This window comes from Microtus oregoni, unplaced genomic scaffold, assembly GCF_018167655.1.
Source record: "Microtus oregoni isolate MIOR12 unplaced genomic scaffold, Mior012 000058F_ref0000040, whole genome shotgun sequence".
NCBI lineage: Eukaryota > Metazoa > Chordata > Mammalia > Rodentia > Cricetidae > Microtus > Microtus oregoni.
In genome coordinates this window covers 4,824,411-4,848,053 of record NW_024543834.1, presented here as the reverse complement: position 1 = coordinate 4,848,053, position 23,643 = coordinate 4,824,411, and the positions used below count along the sequence as shown (strand labels likewise).

The window sequence follows — 23,643 nt, the reverse complement described above, 5'->3', positions numbered from 1 at the left end:
AATAGCACATATAGCAGATAGGAAAGAGTAATGAATCAGTTAGAGGTTCATGCCTCTTTCATTTACATTATGATAGTATCTGCTCTCCCCTATTTTGATACATATCTGTAAGGTCATCTTTTGAGATTATACTCTAAATTTCTAGTTTATGTGAAATATTAGGTTATTACATAGCTTACAGAATAAGTTTTTTTGGAAATATGCACCAGCTGGAATGATGAATGATTCAGTGGGTAAAAGTGCTTGACTCCAAGACTGACATATGTGTTCTATCCCTAGAACCCATGTGGTGGAAGAGAGACTGACAAATGGTGCTCTGACTTCCACATGCATATCATAGCATGTAGGTACTACCTTCCCCGTCCTATAAACAGACCCTCATAGACAGATAAATAAAAAATCCATCCAATGATGAAAATAATTTTCTAAAATAGTGTATTAAACCTAGAATTAACAAAATGCTGTTAACATCTAGTTTAAGAAAATAACTTCTCCTAATGAACAGCTTCATTCTATGGCAAGACCTTGAGAAGGTGTGGTCCAGTCACTCTGAACAACCACGTGGCATATATTTTCCCCACCCTATAAATGAAGTTATGAAACTGGAGGGGTTAGAGAACCTGTTTGAGATCAGCCAGTGAGGATGTGCTATGCATCACCTGATCTCAAAGCCATCTCAGGGTATATTTGGCTTCTCAGTTCTTTGTCTAGGGATGAGGCCCCATTTAACCCCTCTCCCTCCCAGTTGCATGTTAGCTTATGTATGGATATTGTCATTGTCCAGGACTTATTTGGGCAGTCACATTGTTACAGTATCCTGGTTATAGCTTCTCAACCCAGCCTCACAACAGACTTCCTATTCCAATGTCTCTTAGAATCCTTCACCCCCTGCTTCTTGATGTTCCCTGAGCCTTAAGTACAGGAGTTATGTTATAGGTGTATCCATTTGGGCTGCCTATGTCAGTTATTCTCTGTATTCTGACCAGCTCTTGTTTTCTGTGAAGATCTCCATCTGCTACAGAGGGAAGCCTCTTTGATGTAGAGTGAGAGCTACATTTTTCTTTGTATGTAAAAAGAAGTGTTGGTAGAGGTTTCTGTCCCACCCGGTCCTGTAGCCATTCAGTCCCAAAGAAACACACAGAGGCCTACATTAATTATAATCTGGTTTGTCTATTAGCTTAGGCTTCTCATTAACTAACTCTTACATCTTAAATTAACCCATAATTCTTATCTGTTTTAGCCATGTGGCTTGGTACGTTTTATCAATGAGGCATTCTTATCTTGCTTCCTCTGCATCTGGGTGACAACTGAAAACTGAGCCTTTCTTCTCAGAATTCTCCTATTCTGGTCACCCCACCTATACTTTGTGCCTGATTACTGGCCAATTAGTGTTTTATTAAGGCAGCACAAGTGACAAAATTTATAGGATACAGGACCATTGTCCCATAGCAGAGAAGTATGTAGTTAGGAAATACACAGTGTAATAAGGTGTTGTTTGACTAGTTCATACATGTGTAAGTATATCTTGATTTCTGTTACACACATATAAAACTACCTTACCCCTTTGACCTGCCCTCCTCTCTACAAATCATTTCCCCAGAATCATGTCTTTTGTTGATAAGTTTAACCAGGACTATCTTTGTGATCATGGATTTGGAACTAAGCCCTTGGATCCTGGTAGTGTCATAAGTGGGTAAATAAAAGAAAATGTCTTCTCCTCATGCAGAATCCATCAGTAGTCAGTAGTTCATCAGGCAAGGTTAGGGCCCAATGAGCCTCTTCCTGATCCATGATTTATTGTTGTCAGACCCTTTGTAAGCAGCCATAGTTACTGTGAGATCATGATAGGTTGGTTGAGTCATTCCCAGAAGATGGCACTTCAGCCCTTTTCCCTGTCTTTGCCACTTCCTTTCTTTCCTACCTCTCCTTGTTGATATACTGTGAGCCTTCAAGGGGATTGTATAAATATCTTAATTAGGGCCATGCACTAAATTATCACTTATTCTCACTCAGCACCTTGAGTAGCCATGCTATTCAAAGTTATCTGAGTGGAGGAAACCTCAATAAAGAAAATGCCTTTGTAGTTTGGGCTCTAGGTAGGCCTGTAGGACATTTTCTTAATTAATGATTTATGTGGAAGGGCCTAGCCCATGTGGATGGTGCTATTCCTGGACTGGTGGACCTAGGTTCCATAAGAAAGCAGACTGAGCAAGCCATGGAGATCAAGCCAGTAAGCAGCACCCCTCCATGGCCTCTGCATCAGCTCCTGCCTCCAGGTTCTTGACCTGTTTTAGTTCCTGTCCTAATTTCCTCCAGTGATCTACTATAATGTGGAAATGTAAGCCAAATAAACCCTTTCCTCCCTAAGTTGCTTTTGGGCATGGTGTTTCATCAAAGCAATAGTAACCCTATCTAAGCTATTTTATGAAAGATTATTTCTTTTATATTCTAAAAATCTTGTCTTGATTCAATTGCTCTTTTGTTGACATCCCCTTCCATTCTTTTGTACTTGCACAAATGTCTTTTCATGCTACAGAAGCAATAGAGAAGAGTGGATGAGCACTCCACCCCACCCTGGAGTGTCAGTCCTCAAATAAGCACTCAGCATGCTTGTGCTGCTGCTGCTGCTGCTCTTTCTTGTTAGTAGAGTAGTTGTTAAGTAGATGACCCCTTATCTGTTGAGCCACAGCTGATCATGTGACTGTGTGTCTTTGTTAGTGGATTGTTTTTAAATAAGGTGCCAGATGGGCTCTTTACAGTGTGGTAGAAGTAATTGCCTGTTTGTTTGTTTATTGTTGTTGTTTTATAGTGAAACTATAGAGCTTTTCCTTTTAGCTATTTAATAACTTTTACTAATCATTTTTATAATAAAGTAAATGTGTTTTGAAATGATTTTCTCCTTTTATTATTATTCTCATTAAGCCTTCTTTCCTTCACCAGAGACTACAAAAACTAGAATCATTTGTCTTCTTCTCCTTCTGGATCTCTACATTTCTGACATCATGCTTTTTATCTCTACTTATTTTTATCCCCCATCTCACATATTTATCTTGACAAGTTTCCAACTCACAGGAAAATGTTAAGGTTAGAAAATACTCACCTGTTTCCTTTTACCATTGTTTGGTCAAGCGTGCACATGCGCATGTATGTGTGCGCATGTGTTTCTCTGTAAGAACGGCTGTGAGTTTTAAAAACTATCTTTAGACTATCTGACCCATGGCTTTGACATTGCTTTATAAAAGTCCTTTTCTTTCCGTGTGGTCATTGTGACGCCTGTGTTCAGCTGGATGTGCGGTGATGCTTGTTCAAGACATGGTGCCTTTGGAACAGTGTTTGAATTTTAGAAATGAGCTCCTATTATTTGATTATGTATTTGAAACATCAATTAAAAAATTAGATTAAGTCTCTCTAAAATATCAGATGTTATTAACTGAACAATAAACTTAGGAATAAAAGAGTCCAACACAACTGTTTGGAAAGTGTTACGATCATCTTTCTGTATCTCTTCAGTAACTGAAGTTTCTGCTGTAGTATGAGGTAATATGTCTCAAATGACTTAGTTGCAAGATACAGTAATTGACAAGGCAAGCAAGCAGTAGCTCAAGGCAGTAAGGTAGACCCACTGCAGGCCATATGACCTTGGGGGATCATTTCCTTGCGTGTACTTTGCAGTGAGGCCAGTATACCTGAAAAGGGTAGTTGTGATAGTCACTGCTCACAGTAAACCTCCATAAATAATCCTGCATATTTTTAGCATTCACCGTAGTAAGATAGATTATTGTTTCTCTGACTTCCATTTGGTCTTTATGGCTCCAGTTCTCTGACTTTGGAGCTTATCCTACTCACCTTGACACTTGGGTATGAGGGTTAAAACACCAGCTTCAGGTTGTGCAAAACTAGTTGGATTTGTTGGTAGAAATGAAGTTCATACAACTTTCTACCTGCTTTTTACGAGGGCGGTGGTGCGGAGTACTTTCTCTGTGCCATGGACTGTGCAAGGTGCTTTGCATATGTTGTCTTGGTTACATGGATTCTAACAGATGCTTTCCCAAGACCTTTAACTATAGAGGGAGCATGACAGTCATGGTTGTTGTTTAGACTTAGAAAATGATGGCGCTGAGAACAAGTCTAAAATGATCTTGTTGATACAGGTCTACAGACAGGAAGTATTCAGGGAATACCTGTGCATTCTCTTTCTTGCATAAATATTTTTCAGTTTCTGTGTATGTCTACATACACATAGAATTATGTCTTCTCTTGTATGTACAATGTGCATACATGTGTGTGTGCACATTCACATAGATGTATGTCTTCACTTGTGTGTACAGGTGTACATACATATATGTGTGTTTATATACACAAAGCTGTACATATTTTCAGCTGTGTACAGGTGTGTATGCATGTATGTGTGTACATATACATGACTATATATGTTTCCACTCATGTATGGATTTTCGTGCATGTAGCTGTGTGTGTGTACATACACAGATTTAAGTATGTCTTCACTTGTGTGTACACATGTGTGTAAATGGAGATAAGCAGTTCTTTTTAGGTGCCTTCCTCAACCCCTGTCCTCCTTATTGTTTTTAAGTTTTATTAGTTGTGTGTATATGTATGTGCCTGATTGTCTATGTATAATATTTGTACTATGTGTGTGCAGTGACTAGAAAAGCTACAAGGGCATCCTCCTGGAAGCTGCCTGGTGTTGGTGCTGAAAACCATGCTCAGATCCTCTGCAAGACCAGCTAGTGCTCTTAATCACCGAGCTTCCTCGCCAGCCCTTCCACCAAAGTCTGTGTGCCTGCCTCCAGGCCTGCCTTTTCCACATGGTCTCTGAGGATTGAAATCAGTTCCTCATGTGTGTTGGCAAGCACTTTTCTGACTGAGCTATCTCCCACCCCTAGTTTTTCTCATTTCTAACAAGTACTGAGAAGAAAGGGTAGCTATTGGTAAAATTAGCAGATAATTCATAAATTTAGAAATGTTTAAGCCAATTCTTTACATTTTATAATTTCCTTTTTCTCTAATTCTATTTTTAATGTAAGTTGCCATAAGACAGCATTTGTCAGTATATGTATGTGCCTGATTGTCTGTGTATAATATTTGTACAGTGTGCTGTGGTAGATGCTGAGAGACATGTTCAATGGCAATACAGAACCTAAATTTTGAAGAGTTTTTTTTTTGTTTTTAAATATATTATTTTGGTCTTGTTAGAGTAGGAATTGGCATAATGTTTGACCTGGTCTGCAGTTCAATTTAGGAGATTTATGCGAAGAACTTTGTAAGGATGTGATTGTACAAACATTGCATAATGCAGGGCCTTGGGGAAGGGAGTCTGCCATGGGTAACACTTAGCAGCTATCACTGACATCAGCAAGTGAGTGAGTTCACTGACATGGCCCTTTCGGGGTTACGGGAAAACAGATCCTAGGTTGGGAGGAGAGGTGTGCAGAACATCCCCTTCACTTCATCCTTCTGGACCACGCAGCCGTATAGTAGCTAAGCATTCACATTCTGTTTCTAGATGATACTAAGTGATTACGTATCCACATGCGTAAATTGTGGTCAAAGTGAGAAGTGATGGAGAAACACAGGCAGTGGGATCAAACCACTATACATGACAGATCCTGGGGACGTTTTACCACCTCCCCGAAGCTACATCTGTCCTGGCAAATGTAATTGGTGATGTCTTGTTTACACAGCTGTTGCCAACTAGTAACCAAGTATATAAAATTACTAGCCTGGGACCTGACACTTAGTACAAGCAATTAGACAAGCTTTCCAACTTGTTAAATTTTCAAAGAAATAAACTAAGAGCGCAGTAGTTAGTGGTTACGTCTTATCAGCTTTATGAAGCTCAGTTTTCAGTTTAATAGGCTACTGTTTAAGAATTCCATTTATTTTACATAGTTTTTAGGTCTTCCAGTATGGTTTACTGTATGTCACTTTAAACGTTTTGTTTTTTGTTTTTTGTTTTTTGTTTTTTTTTCTCATTAGAAAACAAAGTCAGTGGTGGCATTTGATTATAAGAAGGACACAAAAGCCTCAGGAGTTTCTCTTCCCATCTTGTCTTGATCTGCAGGGAGGAGCTGGTGTCTGCTGAGGACCTGCTGCAGTGGCTGCGGCCTTTCTGTGCTGACGACACCTGCCCTGTGAGGCCTCGAATCCAGGCGCTCCAGATCTTGGGGCAGTCTTTCCATTTGAGTGAGGAGGACAGCAAGCTTCTGGTGTTCTTCCGAACAGAAGCCATTCTCAGAGCTGCATGGCCTCAGAGACAGGTAAGCCGCATCTACGTTCACATCCTTCCTCAACCAGCTTCAGTTGCTAATAGTAACCGTTTTGGTAATGCAGACTTCCATTAGGTTCAGTGTGCTGGCTGCAGACTGGTACCAACTGCTTAGTGATAGATTCTGGGTAATAAAGTCTATTCTGATTTTCGTACATGGCTGAACATGACTGTGCTTACTAAACACATGTCCATCATGTCCACATGCCCATCTTCAGGACTGTTGATGATGTTGGTTAAATGGACTTTGACTTTTTCCAGAAGAAATGCCTGGAAAGGCAGGTGGCTTTCCTGTGACCTTTTGACATGACCTTCCTTCTCCTGTACCACTGTGGGCTAGGAAGACAAATGTCTTCGTTCCTCAGACCTTTGGAGGCTCCCACAGGCCTCCACTCTGGAACTTCTCTGATGACTGCAAACTTTACTGAACTTTGAATTCTCAAAAGTTAGAACTCCTTTAGTTATCTTTTCTTTCTCCATCCTTCCTTTCCCCTTCTTCCTTTTTAAAGTTTGTCTCCCTGTATCATAGAAACTCTGGAAGATACAGGTCCTAGCTAGCTTTATCTTCAATTGGACACAACCTAAAATCATCTGAGGGAGCTCAGTTACGGGATTGGCAAGGAGGCCAGAGCCCACTGTGGGCAGCACTGTCCCTAGGTAGGCAGATCTGTGCTCCATACGAGGGTGAGCTGGAAAGCATGTTAGTAATCTGGTCCTCCGTGATCTCTGCTTGAAGCTCCCGCCTTGGCTTCCCTTGATGGACAACGACTGAAAAAACCCTTAGCCTCTCCAGGGGGCTCTTCCTCAGATTCTCAGTCACTGTTTCTACTTTGTTGCTGTGGCTGTAGCCTGTTTGCTGTCATCCTTGAGGTCCATGAACTTCATTTCAGGAGTATTTGCTCTGTGAAGGAGCAAATGTTCTGGCCCTCTGGAAGTCTTAGAGTGACAAGTGAAAGTTATCCTGTGTCTCATTTACATTTTTATTTTCTCCCTGTGTCTACTTTCCTCTCAGAAAAGAGCAGCTTTCCTGCTTCTGGCAGGTAAGGGTCAGGTTCCTTAAATATTTGGTAGTGGAATTGAGCACACCCCATGCTGGCGTTGCTCGGCTTTTGTCCTGGGTATTATCTGAGGAACAGTGTGGTGACTGCATCTCCTCTGTGTCTGCCTGGCCTTTTCAGAGTACAAGGGAATTGGATGAGGAATTTTCCCTTCTAGCTGAAGAGCCTTCTTGGTCTTTGGGAAAGGAAGCAGCGGTTTCAGAATGAAACATGATCTGCATCTGGAATGTTGTTTTAACTGTGTCTATGGTTTAAATCATCTCTTCAATTGCCAGTTTTCAGAGACCGTGTTATCTTTCTCTAGAAGTCTGGGGAGATTGGGCACTTGTGGGCAGTGCATGTTTCCATCAGCCTTCTTCCACTAGGTCTGTCACCCTGGGGAGGAGACCTTCACACTTTGTGTGCAAAGTAGAACCTTGAGCTAAGGTATACAATGGTTCACCTCACCTACTCAGTCATTCTGTTCTTGCCATCTCTGCATCCCAGGTACCTGGAGAACAGTGTTTCCTGTTTCGCCTTGGCCTCTTTCTCCTTCAGGAGCCTTTACAGTTCTCTTGCTGATAGACCCACTCTACAGACTGGAGATGAGAATAGATAATGATACCACAGTGTTCCATTATAAGAACAAAATGTGGGTGCCACGTTCGCCATGCTGGTAATCCTCTTAGGCAGACTTTGCATACATCAAAGAGGGGCTTAATATTTAATTATCCTCAAAGTGCCCAAAGTAGTGGCCCCACAAACCATTGTGTTGCTGGGAAACCACCAGTGCCTGCAAGATCCAACATGGCTGTGCCGCCTGCCCTCACCGCTTCACAGAGAGATAGCAATTTCTAGTTTTCTAATGGTTAGTTAATGGAATTAAAAATTCAGAGACCCTCAGTTTTCAGCAGTTTGAGAGGCTTTAATTTCCTTCCCAGAAACGCAGCTCTGCATGGTATGAGTGGGAAGGAGGAGGGGAGGGCGTATTATATTAATCCCTTGGTACAGTTTATCAGAGGTTTTCAGCTTTTGTAATTTTCTAGTTAACTGGTGCATGAAAAATGTGGGTCAAAATACTGATGTTTCCTTTGAAAGCTTCCATACCTCAGCACCTCAGGTTTTCCCATACTTTTATATAAAGGGGGACATGGAGTTAAGTTTTGCCTTTTTTACTTTTCAGTACATCTGGATTTTGTGGTGTATGGTATTGCTAGAAAGATTTAGTTTAAGATAACACTCATGTTATGAAGTCACATGACTGCCTGGTCTGAAAAAGCGAATCCATGCTAACACTCCTGTGAGGGCCCAGCTGACCTTCATTGGGCAAATATTAGTAAAGTATAAACTTCTCAGGTAGACCTAAAGAAATTCAGTATGCAAAACCATATGGAGTTTGCTGAAAATAATTTACTATTGCAGTAAATGCCTTCAAAGCTAAGAGTCCACATTTGATCTGATTAACCTAGTACAGGTGCTGAGCTGTGCACGTTGTTCCCAGAGATAATGTATCTCCAACAGCCGTGATGTCTTGCTATCCTGGAGCTATGAGAGGCTTTCGTTACCTCCCTGCTCAGCTGTTTTGTAGGAAAATATATGGATGTCCAAAACTGAGGAGTTGCTGGAGCTTTGCTTGTCTCAAGTGTGACCTTTGTGAATGACTCCGCAGTTCAGTACAATCTGTTTCCTTGCTGTCTTCATTCTTGTCATTTGCCACTATCTGAAAACTTCCTCCCCAACTCTCTGCCTGTTTGTTATATCATATCTTTCTTCTGCCATTAGAATATAAATTCTTTGAGGGTAGGGATCTGAAAGATACTCTGTAAATATTTGTTGAATAAATGAATATTAAGTCTTTAAGAACCTGACCAAGGTCATGCTTCAAATGGCAAGACAGAGCTCCAGCTTTCAGAGTGCTGTTCTTGCCTTTACCGCCTACTCTTATCTGGAGGCAAATGATTTACCTGGGGTGATGGGAAGATGTCCTTTAAGAGTGACCTGCTGCATCTGGGTTGATGTGATTTAGTTTGCCACACTGTTCTCATGATGACTTCTGACTAGCTTGCTGCTTTCAAATGGCAGCAAGCATCATTTTATAGACATGAGCAGGAGAGCTAATATTCCCAAAGGTAATTTTGATCTCTTTTCCCCAAGATGATTAAAGTCAAGAGAGCAGCCATGTTAACCACTTGTAGATCTATAGAATCTCCCAGTGTGACCCCTTTGGTTCCCTTCCTCTAGAGATCCTCCCTCTCAGTGCTGTGGGAGTTATTTGGGGCAGAGCAGGAGACTGTGAGTTTGATCTGTGTGTGCGTTAGAACTGTCATAGGGAGTGATTAGCATCCTCCCTAATTTAGGTGATACTGTGTGACTGGCTTGTGAGGGCTGAGGCAGGAATTTCACCTCGGTTCTCTGTAGTCCCAGAGGCTGTGTTCTTGGCTACGTGCTGGAAATCTCCATTTGCTGGGGACATGCATGTACTCAGCACCTGCACTGAGTCATCATTCATGTACTCAGAACCCAGTCCTGTTGCACGACTTGCAGTATGTTCCAGAAGCCTTTTCTCCTCCCATGTATCGGGTTTTGTTAGACATGAGAAATCAGGAGTTTGAAGGATAACAGAAAGCATTTCTTTGTCATTTCACAAAGTCTCCCAGCAGTGCTGTATGTGTTAACTACTGTTCACATGGAATGTTGGGAAACTCTGTGCCTGCTCACTAATGATTGTTGTGATAAAGCACTATGGAAATATTTATCAGACATTCTTCAGGCCAGTGGTATATCCTATGAACTGTAAGTGCTGTGGGTGTGGAAATAAGTAAGATACTTGCTTCTGGAGCCCATGAGTTTTCATATACAGAGACCTGAATTCAAACCCCAGTTTCACTACTCACTAGCTGTGAGCTGGAGAAACTTAGTAATTCTCTCATCTATAAGTGGGAATAGCATAATCATTGTGAAGATGAAATGGCATAAAAATTGTAATGTTCTCACTTCAAACAAGGTAATGGTCCTTGTTGGGTGGGGACTTCTTACTGCCAGCAGTCAGTAAAGTGTCCAGACACCAAGATAAGTGTTGACATGTAACACAAGCCTCAAGGATCACATGTAGCATATGTCAAGGCAGCGAGACCACTTCTCTGATTAGTTCATCAGAACCAGACAGTTGTGTGAAAATAGCGAGACGCCATTGGCTTCAGGTGACATGGGGTGGGCAGGCTTTCAGGAGCCACGTGTGTTCTGATCAGGGAATGTGGGAACACGATGGCGTGGTGGCATGTGAGCAGATTGCTGTTTGGGGAAATGAGCTGACCATGAGGAGGAGGACTGAGACAGTGGTCTGGTTGCTGAGCTTTGCTCTTGCAGTGGAGATGGGCATGGGTGGAGAAGAGAGCCTGATACCATGCTCACATGTGGGCAGAGGAGGAGGCAGTTACTGTTGCTCCTAATTTTGCCTGTGAGTAGAAGGGACGTGGGCCACTTAACTTGCTGGACAGTGCTGGAGGAGAATCTAGGTCCTGAGTTCAGCAAGTTATCAGTATGCTTTAATCTAGCCGTCAGTTTGCTCTATTTCTAAACAGCATTTTCTGTAGCATGCTGGAGCAGCAGTGACGCAGGGAGGCTCAGTTGGTCTCCACAAAGACAATGTCTTTGTAGGCTTAATGTGCCCTCGTAATGGTCACTTCCCAGGAATAGACTTGAATTTACCAAATGTCCCCAGATGTGACTCCCGGCTTCCCGGACTCAGGTCAGGTCAGTTGTCTGTGTAGTGGATAACTGTATCCAGTGACTTTTAAAATGTCATTACTGTGTGTTTGTTGTCCCTAGTGAGAGTTTCATTAGGACACTGCCCACAGCAGTGTGAGGATTGATCTTACCCTCCCGTTGCCTCTTGCCCTTCTCCCCATTCTCACTGGCCCCCTTCCTCTTCTCCAGCAGTCTTCTGTCTGCCCGCATGTCTTGTGTAGATTTGAAATTCTGGGTCTACATATGAGAAACAAGGCACACTGTTTGCCTTTCTGGGCCTGGTGTATTTTGCTTAACCTATAGATCTCTATTTCTATTTGTTTCTCATTGGTGATATAGTTTCATTCTTCTTTATGGCTTCATAGACCTCCATTGTGTGTGCATCACATTTACATTATCCACTCGTCTCGATGGGCATGTAAGCTAATCCCATCCCTTGATCACTGTGATATGCAGATCCCTCTGCTGGGCTCCGATGTAGAATATCTCAGCTCTTTTGCCTAGGAGAGGTGTAGCCGGATCATAAGGTAGCCCTGTGTCTAGTTTTATAAAGATCTCTATGCTGACTTCCTTGGTGTCTGGCCTATTTGCATTCCTACCACTAGTGCCTAATGGTTTATTTTGCCCTGCATCCTTACTAGCATTTATTTTCATTATTTGAGCCATTTTGACCAGGGTGGAATAGAATCTCAGTATGGCTTTTATTTGTTTTTCCCTGGTGAGTAAGGATGTTGAACATTTTCTATATATCTATTGGTAATTTGCATTTTCTCTTTTGAGAACTGTCTATTTAATTCGTTTTTTCCAGTTTGTGGTTGGATTTAGCGAGTTGAAGTTTCTTGGTTGCAGATTTAGTCGGATGTCAGATGAGCAGCTAGCCAAGACTCCCTCCTGTTATACTCTTCACTCCGCTATTTCCTTTCTGTGCAGAAGCTTTCTAATTGCATGATTTCAGTAATCTCCTCACACTGGCCATGCTGTACAAGGAGACTTGTCTTCTGTGCTCATGTGGGCTGCAGAGAACTAAAGGGAAAGAAAAAATAAGAGCGTTTGACTGTTGGGCATTGAGAAGCAGTGCAGCTGAGGTTTGTACTTTTATTTTGAAGTGATGTGAGACTTACAAAAAGGTGTGTAAATTGTACATAAATTTCTGTGTATTTTTCAGTTCAATGCTGCAAATAGTAATGGCTCAATCATAGCCACACGAGTTTAGTACCGCTTCCTGACTGATACCCAGCTCCTCTGCTCCTCCTCTAGTCCCTTTTCTGAACCACATCCACCCAAGTCACACACTGCGCTGTCCTATCTCCTTAAATCTGTAACAACTTTTTAGTCTGTTTATGTGTTTGGTCTTTTATGATCTTGTTATTTGTAAAAAGCAGTGGGAAATTATTTTGTAAAATGTCACTTAATTTGACATTTCGTGTTTTCAGGTTTTGTGTTTTTAGTAGGAGACCACAGAAGTGATGTGTCTTTCTTGGTGCGTTACATCAGGACTTGTTTCGTGACTAATAGTATCAACCTGAAGTACTATGAAGGAGTACTTTTTTATGATTATTAGGTAGTTTATTAGTTTGAGGTTATTATTATTATTATTATTATGTTCTCTCATCGTTCTTTCGTGTACTTATTTTAGCATGAATTGGTGATTACTGCATGAGAATAATATTTCTATGATTGGATTTTCTTCCATCACTTGTCCACCTAAACATATTATTTTACTTGCTTATTTATTTCAGTGTGGTCATAAGTGTTTTTGTTTTGTTTCATGGCTCTAATCCATCAAAATTATTTGTTTTTGCTTAAATCTTCCAGAGCTGGTCTTTGGGATTTCTCTTCAAGTCTTCTTCTTTTCTAGCATGCCCATCATTTCTGAAGCACTTACTGTCTGATATTCTTCCTGAACTGATAAATCCATAGAAGCCCCAACTTGTTTCCATGCTTTTGAGAGCCTCCCATGCACTGGACGTCAGTGCACACAAATATAGTTCTCAGGCACAGGTGTTCTTGCTGTCCCGCTCCTCACATGGGGAATGAGGCTAAGGCTGGTTAAGAAAGCTGTGTGTCTCAACACTGAAATATGTCACTTAGATCAGTGGGGGAGACTCTAGTTAACACTTGGTGATGGGATGGGGTTTTCACAATCTTCTCCACATTCCATTTCCACAGGAGGCCACACTCCCCCACGGATCATCACAGGTCTGGTTTTGCCTAGAGCTCAGCCCTGTTAACCTTTTGTGTTTCTGTTTTTCTACTGTGCCTACAATTTTTTGTTTGTATTTGAAGCTCTTTGTATGAGTGTCACAGCATGACATCATCAAATTTGTGAACAGAATCACATAATTATTTTGCCTCTTTACATTAATCATCCTGTTATTTGTGAGGAGTCACAGGAGCAGAGCTCAGTATCACTCTTACCGAAGGTACACAGGTTTGTAGCAGTTCTACCCATAGAGTACTTGGATGTTCTGTGGTAGCGCTTGTGTAGTCGTGCCTGCAGCAACAGTGAGCTGCTGTCAGTGCCTGAAGGAAGAGAAATAATCAGGTGCACTGCCCGGTTCATGTCCAGTAGACCAGAAAGTTTAAGGTAAAAATGGCTTCGGCTGAGAACAGTGTGTTAGGCCTTCTCCTTCAAGGACAATGAGTCTGTCTGATAAGCAGCTGCAGCCACTTGACAAACTGACTTAGAGGAAAGGACGAAAGTCCCCTAATTCAACATGGAAGAAAGCAGCAATACTTAGAAACCAAAACAGTACTCTCGTGTTTGAGTCACATCTGTCTTTTGCCCTTTTCAGTTTTATAACATTTAGTTAGTGTCAGTAGCAAATAGACACTAAATATGCAGGTGCTTGTGAAATATTGCCAGTTTTCTCAGATACTTCTGGGACTAGGATGGAGGGAATGATACGCCGAGCATGTGCAGGTCAGTTCCATCGGGGGAACAGCGTAGTGGGTTAAATTCTTGTCCCCTAAGCATGAGGGCCAGAGTTCAGATCTTCAGAACTTGTGGAAATACCAGGTAGGTGTGTAGCTGGCCTGTAATTGTAGCACTGGAAAGGAAGGCTGAGACAGGGGTTGGACTAGCTCATCCGTGACCTCTGTGTTAAGTTAGAGGCTGCATCAGTAACTTAGACTGCACTCAAGGGAGCTTTTGTTTGGACTATTCCACATCATGGAAGCTGGAGGTTGTCATTACTGCCTAGATCCCCATCCTGATCGAGCCAGGAGCATTGATTTCAGGTATTTTAGAGAGAGAAATTCTCAAAATGCTCGTACTAACCATCTGTCCTCACACTTCCGGAAGCCTGTATAATACCCACATAATTAAACTTTTTGGGCTCAGGTAAATCCTTCCTTCATTTTTGCTTTGATAACTTGTCAATTTTATGAAATGGTGATTTTTTTTCAGCTTAAAATTACTTAATTTTTCTGACTCTTCAACTAATATTCCTAAATATATTCTGCAAATATATTGGAACAAAGCTGTCTGCTAGAAAGTTATCATTATTTTAATTATACCGTTTGTACACACACACATATATACAAACACACACAAAGTGTACATTGATCATATGATGTTCAATTTTCTGTGCTGACTACTCGATTTGATCATGACTAACAATTTTTAACTGAAAATCTGAAGCATAGTCATCATAACTGGAAGTAAGTAGTTTGCTGATGGCATCTTAGCACTGTTCTCAACCAGGATAGGGACAAACAGAGCCTCTAAGTTTTTGAAAACCTAAACTGCCATTATTTTCTTATGGTTTTCTAATTTCTAGATTCCCAAGGAAAAGGAGTGGACTTACTAAAGGGAATATGTAACTGGACTGACAAGAGCTAAAAGAGCATGTGTTGACATATATGAGCATAAGTGTAAGTCCCTGTCATGTGGGCTCATGAGTCTAAATACAGAGACATAGCTTTTCAAATTTAAGTGTGTCAAATGTCAGAGTAAATGTTGCTCTTCCCAAGTTCATTAGCACTTAGATCTGGAAAGCTGTGTCTAAGAACCTGCATTTTATGTTCTTTACTAAAGAGTTTGACAGCAGTAAGATAGTCCTGGCTGTGCTGAGGAGGCAGCTCAGCAGTTAAAGAACTTGCTATCCAAGCAAGAGAACCCTATCAACCTGCAGTTCCAGCCGTGTACGATGAAAATGGTATCCCTAAAGCAAACTCGCCAGACTAGCCCTATGGGCAAGCTCCGGGTTTGTCTCGGGGACTCTAGCACGAAGAATAAGGCGGAAAAGTGATAGAGAAGGATTCTCTGCATCAACTTTGGGCCTCCACACTCATACACACCTGCACTCATAAGTATACAGATGCATCAGGGAAGACTTAAAGATATTAAAAGATAGTTTTGGACTCTTTCCCAACATAATAATTATAGGAATTTCAAAAGGCTTCTGGAAAGTAATTTTCTACAGATCTCTTGCACTTCAGCGAGGCTCGTGCGCAGAGGAACTGACTAAAGATTGCTTCAAGATTCTTTTCATTGGCATTTTATAGACATGGCCTGGGAAGGTACTGTCTCCTATGAGCAGGTCACATACACGTGCCGTTCAGTACAGCAGGCTCATAGTCTTTGAGTGTAGGGCTCTTTGCAACCTGTACCTCATGTGTGTGTCGCTTTCTAAGTACTGCTTCTGAGCCTAAGGACTTGGGGAACTGACGCAGAAAATGCTGGTGACTGCCACTTTTCCTGTGAGTATAAAAGGTCTTTGTTTCTGACCCAACAGTCTCTTGTCTTCTGTCAGAACCTCTAGACACTCTATCCTGCCAGCTTGGCAGGAAGAGTCTTTCTTATCTTTAACAAAAGCTATGTCTTTCAAAATCCACTCCAGGGTCTTGTTTCTATAACACATAACACAATGCAGGGAGCAGGCCATGACCCATCCGTTTTCATATACAGTCAGATGCCTGGGAGTTTACTCCAGGAATGGGGTCAGCCTAAGAGACACTTTGCATGGGAACTTCCTTAGAAGCCTGATGTGTCTCCCTTTGTGTGTAGTGGGGATCCTAGCCATTATCACTCCTTTGAGCAGAGCAGAGCCAAAGTCTGGTATGACCCAGGTTGATTTCAGTGAGAAAGCAAAGTGGCACAGCCCCTGGGACCAACAGTGTGAGCTGTGAAGAGGTGGTGCTAGCCTTGCTTTCTCTCCTTTAATCTTTCCAGTGACTTGAGAAGGGATTTGCCTCTTATTTCTAGAGCCCCACCATTAGGGCCTGGCTCTGGGTTTAGCTGCTTGTTTATGTTAAGAGAAAAAAAGTTAAAATATACACAATAAAAACTGGATTTCCTTAGAGCTTTGGCCATGGCTGGAGGGAGCTACGCTCAGTCCACTGCTCTTCTAGTAGCCATGCTGCAGTTTGTAGGCAGAACAACAGTGCACAGATTCAGTTGTGGGGCCAGGGAGTCCAGCTGGGAAATAATCTTAGAATTCACAATTCCGACTCTTGGGAACTTATTGCACCCTAGTGCTGGAGGCTAAGCTGTTGGGTAGGAGGTCATTGAATTCACTCTTAATATACCGGGGGCTAGGGCTGACCTAGTTAAAACACAAATCCTTATTTCAAGGAAGCTATTATACTTCAGCTCTACCTTACCATTGGGAGTAGAGGCTTAACCCCGAGTATATAGGTGAGTAAATGTTCACACTTAACACTCGCCCCTCCCCTCTGTAAGCCACTGAGGAATGCACTGCTTTTGCATCTTTTCCTGTCTAAAACTATCAGTTACAGAAGCACGAGGGATTTCTACAGTCCCCGTCTGTGTGGTTCACTTCCACTTCTACCATTGCAAATTCCAGCAGGAAGGAGACTCCTCAGAACATATGAGTGGTGTTAGCTGGTAATTTTAACAATGTCCTGTTATCTGTCCATGCATGTCGTTAGTCATTTTACCATCTGAATGCCACAGCCTTCCAGATCAACAAAATTTCTCTGGTTCTCCTCTGATAATATATTAAATGTGCTTTATTTTCATTCAGTGTCTTTCCATCTCATTACGTGTCATGTGTTGTGCAAGAATCTAGGAGGAATGTAAGAATCTTCTGGGTTTTCAGGATTCACTCTACCCATATCTTAATTTCTTCTATTTCATCTTTTAAGTCTTCTTTCTAAAATCCAATCTCTGTGAAGTCTTGTTTCTTCCAGACTAGAGCTTCTCTCTTTGTGCTCAGCATATGAAATACAGTGTTGAGGTTGATGTACAAGAGGAAAACCCAAACAGATGCCCAGTCACTGGAGAGGAAGCAAAGGTTTCACTAGTTCTTCTTATAGATGTGGACGCCATTCTTAAGTGCTGTAGCAAATCTACAAGTGCTTCTGTCCTAAATATTAGTTACCGTCTGGAATTTGAAGTCATTGATGGAGGAAGGTCATTGGTTAATAAAGAAACTGCCTTGGCCCATTTGATAGGCCAGCCCTTAGGTGGGTGGAGTAGACAGAACAGAATGCTGGGAGGAGGTGAGGCAATTGCCATGCCTCTCCTCTCTGGAGCAGACACAGTGAAGCTCCAGCCCAAGATGGACGTACGCTAGAATCTTCTCGGTAAGCCACCACCTCGTGGTGCTACAGATTATTAGGTATGGGTTAAAGCAAGATATGAGAGTTAGCCAGTAAGAGGCTAGAGCTAATGGGCCAAGCAGTGTTTAAATGAATACAATTTGTGTGTTGTTATTTCGGGGCATAAGCTAGCCAGGCGTCTGGGAGCCTGGCAGTGGGAAGCACCCCCCAGCTCCTTCTACAAGTCATGGCAGCAGCTTTTTTTTTTCATATTTTTTTTGTAAAACTAGAAAATGAATCCATTGATCTGCCTTTCACTCTGATGTATGTTGATGAAACATGCTGACTGTTTGGAAAATATCTGTTGATTAAGTTAGGTAGCTCCTGAACATTAGGCCATTTCCTATGTAAAATCAATTCTTATGTGTTATATAGTATTAAGAATCCAATTCATGCCATGCTTTTTCAGTCCCAGTCCAGCTGGCCTTGGTGAGCTCCCAATAGATCAGCCCCACTGTCTCAGTGAATGGGTGCACCCCTCGCGGTCCTGACTTCCTTGCTCATGTTCTCCCTCCTTCTGCTCCTCATTGGGACCTTGGGAGCTCAGTCCAGTGCTCCAATGTGGGTCTCTGTCTCTATCTCCATCCATCGCCAGATGAAGGTTTTATGGTGATATGCAAGATATTCATCAGTATGGCAATAGGATAGGGTCATTTCAGGCACCCTCTCCTCAGCTGCCCAAGGAACTAGCTTGGGACATCTCCCTGGACACCTGGGAACCCCTCTAGAGTTAAGTCTGTTGCCAACCCTAAAATGGCCTCCTTAATTAAGATATATACTTCCCTGCTCCCATATCCACCCTTCCTTTATCCCAACCATCCCATTCCCCCAAGCTCTCCCCATCCTCCCCTTCTCACTTTTCTCTCTCCATTTCCCCTTACCCCCACCCCCAAGTTCCCAATTTTTGCCCTGTAGTCTTGTCTACTTCCAATATCCAGGAGGATAATTATGTTTTTCTTTGGGTTCATCTTCTTATTTAGCTTCTCTAGGATCATGAATTATAGGCTCAGTGTCCTTTATTTATGGCTAGAAACCAATTATGAGTGAGTACATCCCATGTTCATCTTTTTTGGGTCTGGGTTACCTTGCTCAGGATAGTAAAACCGGACTCTCTGAACATGGCAGACAATGAGGGCTGATGAGAAGCCAAGGACAATGGCACTGGGTTTTGATCCTACTGCATGTACTGGCTTTGTGGGAGCCTAGCCTGTCTGGATGCTCACCTTCCTAGACCTGGATGGAGGGGGGAGGACCTTGAACTTCCCACAGGGCAGGGAACCCTGACTGCTCTTTGGACTGGAGAGGGAGGGAGGGAGGGAGGGAGGGAGGGAGGGAGGGAGGAGTGGGGGGAGGGAAATGGGAGGTGGGGAGATGGCAGAAATTTTTAATAAAAAAATAAATAAATAAAAAGATTAGAACCAAGACCATGAAAAAAAAAAGAATCCAATTCATGTCGCTGTCAATCTGTGTTATTAGAAACACGTTGTTGGGAAGTGGCAGATACAAGCTTATTAAAGTTCACGTTTCTCACAGAAGTTTTGTTCTTGTCTTTGGCAGCATATGCTGCCCATGGTTTTCCTCAGACTGAAGAGCTCACCTGGCTTGAGGAGTTAGGATACTGAGATGGTTGGCGAGCGTGTGTACAGCAGCTCACACTTGTACTGAGATGGCTGGCGAGCGTGTGTATAGCAGTTCACAATTGTGCTTGTGTCAGCGTTTACACAATATATAGTATATTTACACAAAAATTCTATTAAAGTATTCATAAACTGAAACTATTCTCAAACTAATAAAACATGAAAGTTTAATTTATAGTTAGATTTCCCTTTTTGATGAAATCTTTTCAAATTTTATAAGATTTTACAATTTTTGGAAAGAAATTGAATCTAGATGTTAAAACATAACTTTAAAAGAAATCTCTTCATGAGATACATATCACATATAGAAGCACAACCCACATAGAGCCTGTGCTTTATAATAAAAAGGTAAGCTGCTTATTGTTAATTATCTTCATTTAATCACAGACTCCTTGATCATCGTATTACTGAGCATGTTAGCAGTGCACTGTTTGCTGGGTCTTCAGTGCTTTTCTTTTAAGCACAAACCTCTGCTCAGGAAACTCTAAGTTATGGAGAATGAAGAGGTCAGCCCCGCTCCCTGATGCAGACATCAAGCTGCACCCTCATGACCTGAGACCTCTGGCTTTTTTAAAAGGCCATTGTCCAAGTGAGGAAAACGAGGCCCAGAGCAAGGGGCTTCCCTGAAATCTATTGGGGCACGTAATCGCTGTCGTCTGTTGTTCCAGCAGTGTTCTCTTCCTTGTCTAGCAGCATTTTATTGTTAAGTCTTCTAGCTCCAGTAACAAAACCAACCAAAACTTTATGACAAATCTATGAGGATTTAACATTACTTCTGCTAAATTGTCTTATAAATGATAAATTATCATTTATTTGTAAGTTTGGCCACTCAGTTCTCTCATGCCAAAAGAGCCTCATTTTTTTTAAGTACTAAAAAGGAAAACGAAACAGAAAGATGCTCAGGCATGGGTGTGCATTCAGTCAGGTAAGCAGGGCCGTCACCTGAAGGGTGATGTTCACCGCTTTGAGAAAACGGATCTCTAAGCTTCCACCAGTATCTGGAAGAAGAATGTTCCTGGCCAAGGAGCAGTTCCAGGTAGCCGAGGCAGAATGGGTGTGATTGTCAGTGGGAAACCTCAACAGGCCTTGAGGCTGGAGATGGTTGAAGGTGAGGAGGTTGGGTAATAACTACAGGTCTTGAATTTGGGTTTTACAACCTGTTTCTTTATTCCTGAGACAACTGCCTGCTCTCAGTTGGAAGCCTTGCTTAAATAATGTTGAGCTTTTCTAGTGTTCCGTCCTCTTGCCAGAACATGTAGCTCTGATTACCTTTGGCTCTGTCACTTGAGAGTCCCAGCACTAGGACAGTTGACACAGGTCTATGTTCCTTGAGGTTGCTCACTCTGAGTGTCCCCGTCATGGAGCTGTGATAGGGTCAACTGTCTTGCTATACTGTGAAATTATTTCAAAACCTATGAAGTGCTCTGGGGCTATTCTTCCAGATCTGAATGGCCTAGGGCTTCAAGGTGGGCTTGGGATGACCCAGTGGGTCACTGCCGGACCTGGGCTTTTTGTAGTAATTGCCGATAATTTCAAAGTACAGATGACCATTTACAACATTGCAGAATCTGTGGTGTTACTTCTTCAGATGGTGTCATCCATCAGAGCCATCGTGGCCATTAAATAAATGTTTTGGAAACATGCACTAGTGTATGACAATTTAACAAATGCATAAGTAAAATCCATTCTCATTATCCTTTCAAGGTGTGATTTTCTGAATTCCTGTGAACACATACCATCATGTATTTGCCATTATGATTGTCTGTCCACCCAAATGCTGAGAACCTAAGTGAAGAGAAACTAATAAGGGGAAGCTGACTTACTTTTGTCAAAACCACTTTTTAGTGTAAAATGACTGCCATTTCCCCCAGAGGCTCTACACGGGCACTGTGTTTACAACTGCCCGGATTGGAAGAGAAGCTGTTTGGTTGGCTATGCAGAAAGAGAATGGGCATAAATTGCGTGTTTGGTTTAGTTTGGTTTGTAGCAAAAGCATCATGTGACAAGTGAACTTGCATAGAATCTTTGGGTCAAATAAGAGGACTTTGTAGGCACATGGAAGCAAAACAGTTTTCTGATGAGTATTAGGAGTTAACTTTAGACAATTTAAACATTCTAAATGCATTTGATATTAAGTATACTTAAATACTAGTTTCAAAAGTAAAAGCAATCTGTATTTTAACGTGTTAAATGCCATTGACTGATGTGGAGAAGGCTATTTGTTTGACTTTATTTTGGTAAGGAAAGTTGAGACCTCACTGTAAGTATTTGAACTTCTGAAGCTTTGTGTATTAGGGTGTTTCTTCATTACTGGAATGAAATGCCTGAGGCATTCTGAGTATGTAATGAACAGAGGTTTATGCCGCTGCAGGTACAGAAGATAAAAGACAGTGATGGCACTGGTTCATCTCTGGCAATGGCCTTCTTGACTGTGCCACCTTCTGTTGGGAGTAGTTGGGTAATGGAGTCAGGCAAGAGTAAGGTCCCATAGTCCCTTTCAAAGGCCATTGTGCCAGCAACCTCTAAGGACCAGCCTCTCTACCTGGAAGCTTTCAGATGGCACACATCTGAACCATAGCAGAGTTTTGTTCTGGTTTGGGTTTTGATGCTATTAATTTTCACTCAATATGTGACCAGAATTTTCAAGGTTATTTTCTCATATAGTCACATGCAACCTTCTGTGAACCAACTCTGCATTGCCATGCGCTTCAACTGTATATTGCTTCTTCCAGGTAGACATAGCTGACATTGAGAATGAAGAAAACCGCCACTCTCTGTTCACGGAACTCCTAGAATCTAGTCATAGTGAGATTGAATTTCAGCACTTGATTTTACTCTTGCAAGCTTGGCCACCTATGAAAAGTGAATGTGTGTAAGTATTATGATAAGTTTAGCCTAACTTGACATCCTCTGTCTGAATGTCAGTTTGGAAAATGTAATATCTTCAGCGAAGCTAATGAAAGGAGAGAGAGGAGGTGTGCATGCCTGTGTGTGTCTGTGTGGACTTGCATACACATATATCAAGGTTTCAGACAGACTATTCCTTATATGAGGAGCTTATGTTCTAAGCACTCTGAAAATGTGGATGGTACCACACTCTGCTCTCCGCCATGCTTTTCCTATACATGTTCCTGTACCTCTCTGCACAGATTTAATGTTTTTGTCCATACTAGCTAAGCACTTACTATGTACTGTGGCAGTGATTTTTTTCTCTTTTTATTATTTTTTTAATTTTTTTCTTAAGAATTTCCTACATGTATACAGTGAAATATGATTATGACTATTCCCCATTTTCCTCTCAGTCTCATCTCATACCCCACCACATGCCCCTTCCCAAATCCATCTTTATTTGTATTTTTTTTTTGATAACCCAGTAAGTCCAGATATTGCTGCCCGTATGTGCATGGGTATGGCACTATCCACTGCAGCATGGTGGTCTACCAGTAGCTACATCCTCAGGGAAAAAAACAAACAGAACAGAAAACCATTCCCAGTGTCACCAGCTCCTCTGTAAGTGGTGGGGCCTGGAGATCTACCTACCTATGCTGGGATTTAGGCGGGCTTGATCTTGCTGGATACAGCATTTCACACCCTTCTCCACTTTCTCTGGCTCTTCTACCCTCCCCTACTTCTTCCACAGTATTCTCTGAGCCTTCATGGTGTTGAAACTCCTCTGGCCAAGATTGTGGGCAACTGAGGTCAATGAATACACACATACATGTGTAGAAGACAGTTTGACAGGATGGTCATTAAGCAAAATAACATTAGCAAGTTATACTCTGGGTTCTGTGACCTCCCCAGGCATGGGCTTTTGACCAAATTACAGCACCAGAAATGAATTTGATACAGGATAATTTTTGTTTAAAAATAGATGTGTGTTGTGTTATATCTGTGTGTGTTATATTCATGTAGGTAGGTATGCACACCAATACGAAGGCCAGAGTGCAAGCAAAATTGTCTCTCCCTCTCCATCCTATTGCTTGAAATAGACTGAGTCTAAACTACTTTATCCAGGCTCTCAGTACACACCTCTCTCCAGGCCCTAATTCTGGTGTTGCAGACACATGCAGCCGTGTCAGCACCTCCAGCCGGGCTTGCAGACAAGTGCCTTATGTGGGTACCGGATGTGACCTCATACTTCAGGACCTTATGTTTGCAGGGCAGGCACTGACACCCACTAAGCCATCTCTTTAGTCCCCTGTGGTTGTAACCTTGCAGTTCAGTGTACAATAGAAGCACGGTTGAATTTCGTTTTCCTTCCTGACAGTTTCACAGGTGGAAGATTTGTTTTCACGACAGGTCTTGGCAATGTCAACATACAGGGTTTTTTTCCCTACAGTTGATAACTTTCCAATTTTCACTTAAAGGG

General features: G+C 42.0%; 1 protein-coding gene across 1 annotated transcript in view; it reads left to right on the top strand.

Moving 5' to 3' along the window:
* Nbas (NBAS subunit of NRZ tethering complex) overlaps positions 1 to 23,643 on the top strand; it is a 312,059-nt gene that overhangs the window by 270,457 nt on the left and 17,959 nt on the right. The window contains exons 48-49 of the mRNA XM_041639422.1: positions 6,083 to 6,278; positions 22,007 to 22,146. Of these exons, the coding sequence (XP_041495356.1) occupies positions 6,083 to 6,278; positions 22,007 to 22,146 (336 nt within the window). The remainder of the gene's footprint in view (positions 1 to 6,082; positions 6,279 to 22,006; positions 22,147 to 23,643) is intronic.